The following is a 4,481-nucleotide window of genomic DNA, read 5'->3' on the forward strand; positions in this document are numbered from 1 at the left end:
TTGGGTTAAGTTCCATGGAGAAGGTAAAATGGACCCATTTCTCATGTGGATGGGTTCATAAGATGATTGAGAGAATGGTTTTGAATTACATTGATTGACTCTCTAATTGATTAGGTAATTGAAATTACAGATATTTATACTAATATAGAGCAACATCTCTTCCTTTGATTTTAGGTGATTGCTTCTTGAGATGTCCAGAGATCTTAGTGGAGATATGTTCTTTGTTTTTCTACTGCATTAGATCCCTTTGATTGCTATTTTGTGATGAATGTAATCCTCTTCCATAGCTTGTGTCCAGTGAGGAGGAAGTAGAGCTTCTTCATAGGATGTTGGTTCGTTAAGCAAGAAAGTAGCAGGAAGGAAAATTTACAAGGATTAACAAAAGTTAATTAAGATTTGACAAAAACTGCAATTCGAGTGTCTCTTTTACATTCAAGAAATGGGTTTTCTAAGCTTTTATGGGAGTGCTTCTTCTTTTTCATTTTCTTCATTGTTTATTGTTACATCCTCTACTAGCCTGCTTAATGTGCTTTTTAATCGGTCTCTGAATGCTGCTCTGGTCTTCCCAATTGTGTAGTTGAACAAACATAAGTTGTACAGGCAAGAAGAAAACCAATCTTTGCCTTTGGAGTACACATCTTTCATCTCTGCTAGATCGGTTTCTTTTCCTACAAGTTCAACATTGATAAAACCATTCTTCACCAACATTACAGACAAGTTTAGTTTTCACAGAGACAAATTTGTATAGTTGAACCCAGGTATCTCAAATGCAGTTAACCTTTTGGCAAATATTGCAGAGAATCTTGCACAAAAATACAAGTTTTTCTTGTAAACGAAATTGTGATAGTAGTTATCCATACAAAATAGTCTTATGAAGAAGTAAACAATGTTAACTAAACGAAAAGAAAGAGACAAATGGAGAACAGATTTGCAAGCATGACGGCAGTCGAATCTGGAATATTGTATCAGATCTTGAATTCATCTTCAACCTCCAGTGAAAGTTCTAAGGCTCTTACCTCTTTATGAGAGCTTGCAAACGAACGGAAGATGATAACGCGAGCCTCGATCAAACGATTCGAGGAAGAAAACTGCAAAAGGATTCCCCAACCATTGTCTGGACGTATATGGTGAAAAGAATTTCCGAAAACTGTTTGGGCTAACTCAAATCAGAAGAGGAAAGTAGAAAAATGAGTTCTAACTTTGATTTTTTTTTTCGATTTTTACAGGTTTTTTACATAATGTTACTGAACTTGCAAATCTGAGATGTATCCTAGACTACCAGGTCAGAGATGGAGAACATCTACTCACCTTCCTTTGCTGATGCAAAATCTGATATTGGGAACTCTCTCTCTCTCATCTTCTCCAGGTCTGAAATAATTCTTGCTTCAGTCCATGACTCTCTCCAGAGAAATGGACAGACTGCTGATTGGTATGCAAAGAAGACTAACTAAGGCAAGTAAAGGAGGAAGAAAAAGGGTCACCATTAAAAAGAAAAAAAGCTGATAATCTGAGCTCTATTCATCGTCTGAAAGAACCAGCACCTTCCAACCCTAGCCCGTTTGGTAGAGACAGACCTCAATGCACCTGGAAACTGACAGCGGAGCCTCCAAAAGCTCCAGAAAAGTTTTGCCCAACGTGGCGTTTCGTTCACAGAAAATCCCGCCCTCACTTTCTTGTACGTCGACGAGCATGCGCAACCGTAAAATCAGGGCTCCGGATTCCTCCGTGTGGCGGAACAAATGACGGAAGCGTTTTTTTTTTTTTTTTCAAATTTTTTTCGTTTTTTCTCTCCAAATTCCAAAATTTTAAAAAAAAGTTCGAGATTTTTATCTGTATTTAATTTTAATAAATGAATGGTAACCGTTGATCTGTGCCAAAGGGACTGATTAGCTGTGATGGACGGTGTCTCAGGCAACAATGTTGAAGGACGCATGCGGTTTTACACGTTTTGGCTGAAACTCTTCTATAAATAGGAAAGCCAGGGCAGGCAGAGGCATCTTGAGTTAAGGTGTCTAGACAGTGAAGTTCAGCGTCTCCCTCTGCTCCGGCGAGGTATCCTGGTCGTCGCGCTAAGCTTCTTCCCTTCCGTTTCCACCTTTGCAAGGTAAGGAGGAGGTAAATCATGTTCTCCATTTTCTGATGCATGCAAAGACATGTGCTTGAGCTTTTCTTTAATATTTTCTCTTTCAATATTTTAGTCAAGGTACATGCAGAAACTGATTTTTGCTTCTGGTAAGGAAGATCGAATGGTTTTCCTTCCGATAGCTTCTTTGTTCTCTTGTTCGATTTCATCTGCGTAAGATTATGCTTTTCTTTTCTTGCATGTAATGGATCAATTTATGGTTTTACCTTGATAGTCTCTCCCTCTTCCTCATACTAAATTTTGCCTTTGTAGTAGTGCAGGCAGAGAGAAAAGATGAATCCTTCTGGAAGGAAATCTTTAGTGAAATCCCCCGAGATCTCCTCTTTGAACGATGATGTACTGACGGACATCCTTACCCGCTTGCCTCTGAGGCCTCTGCAGGTATCGAAATGCGTTTCCAAGAAATGGTATGGATTGCTCGCCGGCGTCCCCTTGACGAAACAAATCTGCTTGCCCACCGGCATTTTTACCTGCGAAGACACCGGCAAATGGGGCTACTCGAGCCGTACTCCAGTGGATGAGTACGAAGAAGATCTGAATGAGGCTCTGGATATCAGCCTCAGTTTCCTGCCATGCTTCCCGAACGGAGTGGTCCTTGCTGGTTCAAACGGACTGCTCCTCTGCGCCGATCAAAACGAGACCTGGGGGAACTTTTTCGTCTGTAATCCTCTAACGAAGAAATGGCGTGAGGTTCCCAGGCCTGAGGTCACCGACAAAGGCCCCATATATTCTGTTGCCTTGGACTTCAATCCAAATGTTTCGCCTTATTTTAAGATCATCTTTTACCAGTACAAACATAAGCGCCACCTGAGGCCTCCGGTGATGCGGCCTCTCGAGATGGAACTCGAGATTTTCTCGTCCGAGTTGGGAAAGTGGATCAGTTCTGAGGTTACTGAATGGGCCAGCGCTACCTGTTCTTATACTCATATGATTTCCCTAAATGGAGTGGTATACAAATTGATGAACCCTGATCATCTCCTTGGCTGCGACCGTTCCAGGCGGCCAAATAATGTGCAGGTCCAAGAGATCCAACTGCCTGTTGCTGCTGCTAATGCTTCCTATGGAAGCATCGGCCAGGCTGCAGGGTCTCTCTACTACTCGTACGGGGACGCAGATGCTTCGACTGTCTGGGTGCTCAAGGACAGCAACACCAACGAGTGGGAACTGAAGCATCGTATCAGTTTGACTGACTTCTCCAGACTCGCTGAGAGAGACCTTGGCCCCGGGGACTGGGTGAACATCGTGTACCAGCCAATGGTGTTTCTCTCCGACCATGAACTTGTATTCCTGGAGGAATTGGGTGGGGCTGTGATCTATGACTGCAACCAAGTCAGATTCAAGAGGATGGAGATACGGAGGCGACATGAAATTACTTCTGTGAGGTTTAAGGCCTTCCCCTTCACTCCCTGCCTTAATGACCCTTCCATCGTCCCGCCGCCTGTCCAGGCTGCGATGGAGTGATCGACACCGTAATATCTGGGCCATTATAGTACAAATAAGCGTGTCGTTGTGTGCTTAAAGACTGCTACAGGAGTTTTTTTTTTTTTTTTTTTATTAAGCTTGTTTTATGTGGAACTCAATGGTTTAATACATTTGTTATAGTTATCATATCTGGTGGCATCCTGCATCGATTGTTTGATTTCATTTTTAGACCCTTCACTTTGAAGGTGCTTCTTCAATGGAAATGGAGCAGTAGCTAACTCCCTCAGATTTCCTGGATAGCATCTCAGCATGACATGGAATCAGCCTCATCTATTCTCAAGGCTGTTCTTTCATGTAGTTCAGAAAACACTCCTTTACACTTCCCGTGTAAAAGTTACGGATTGTGTTGTAATTCTATAAATATTGCATACTTGATCAATGAAAGGAACGGCAAATTAGTCTATGTTCCAATTCTATATGGTATCAGATCTCTCTGAAGACCCGTAAAAGCTCAATGAGCAATCCCCCTCCCCGTCGTTGTTGACCCGACCGGAGCAGCGTAGCTCATCGATGGCAACTGCCACCGTAGATCTCTATTTCAATCATCGTTTATCTTTATCTCTATCAACTTGTACAATGAAATGACCTTGGTTGAGATTAGTGGGCATGCTTTTCTCAGAGAACATTTTTCAACATGTCTAAACAGAAATGAATAAGCTGTAGTGTATCAAGCCATTAGGGATCTCAGTGTGGTGATGAAAGGAATCCACACTCTTGCAAGCTCAACTGCAAGTAAGTTGTCGCTAGTCTGAGTTCTCGTGCAAGTAAATTAGAACTTTGCAGATTCAACCTTACCATTCCTTCCTTTGGTTATCTAATCTGAATATTAGTGCTTCAGTTGGAATAACAGAGTTTT

At 41.9% G+C, this 4,481-nt stretch overlaps 1 protein-coding gene across 1 annotated transcript; it reads left to right on the plus strand.

Moving 5' to 3' along the window:
* Positions 1-1,895: 1,895 nt before the first annotated feature.
* On the plus strand, positions 1,896-3,677 carry LOC137938193 (F-box protein At5g49610-like). The gene is made up of 4 exons (XM_068783186.1): positions 1,896-1,911; positions 2,031-2,104; positions 2,199-2,296; positions 2,404-3,677. The coding sequence occupies exons 1-4, from the start codon at positions 1,896-1,898 to the stop codon at positions 3,602-3,604; spliced, it is 1,389 nt and encodes a 462-aa protein (XP_068639287.1). The 3' UTR covers positions 3,605-3,677.
* The last annotated feature ends 804 nt before the right edge of the window (positions 3,678-4,481 follow it).

This window comes from Aristolochia californica, unplaced genomic scaffold (assembly GCF_029961685.1).
Source record: "Aristolochia californica isolate CCGP_79_NKW_82.1479 unplaced genomic scaffold, dmAriCali1.0.hap1 SCAF_8, whole genome shotgun sequence".
Taxonomy (NCBI): domain Eukaryota; kingdom Viridiplantae; phylum Streptophyta; class Magnoliopsida; order Piperales; family Aristolochiaceae; genus Aristolochia; species Aristolochia californica.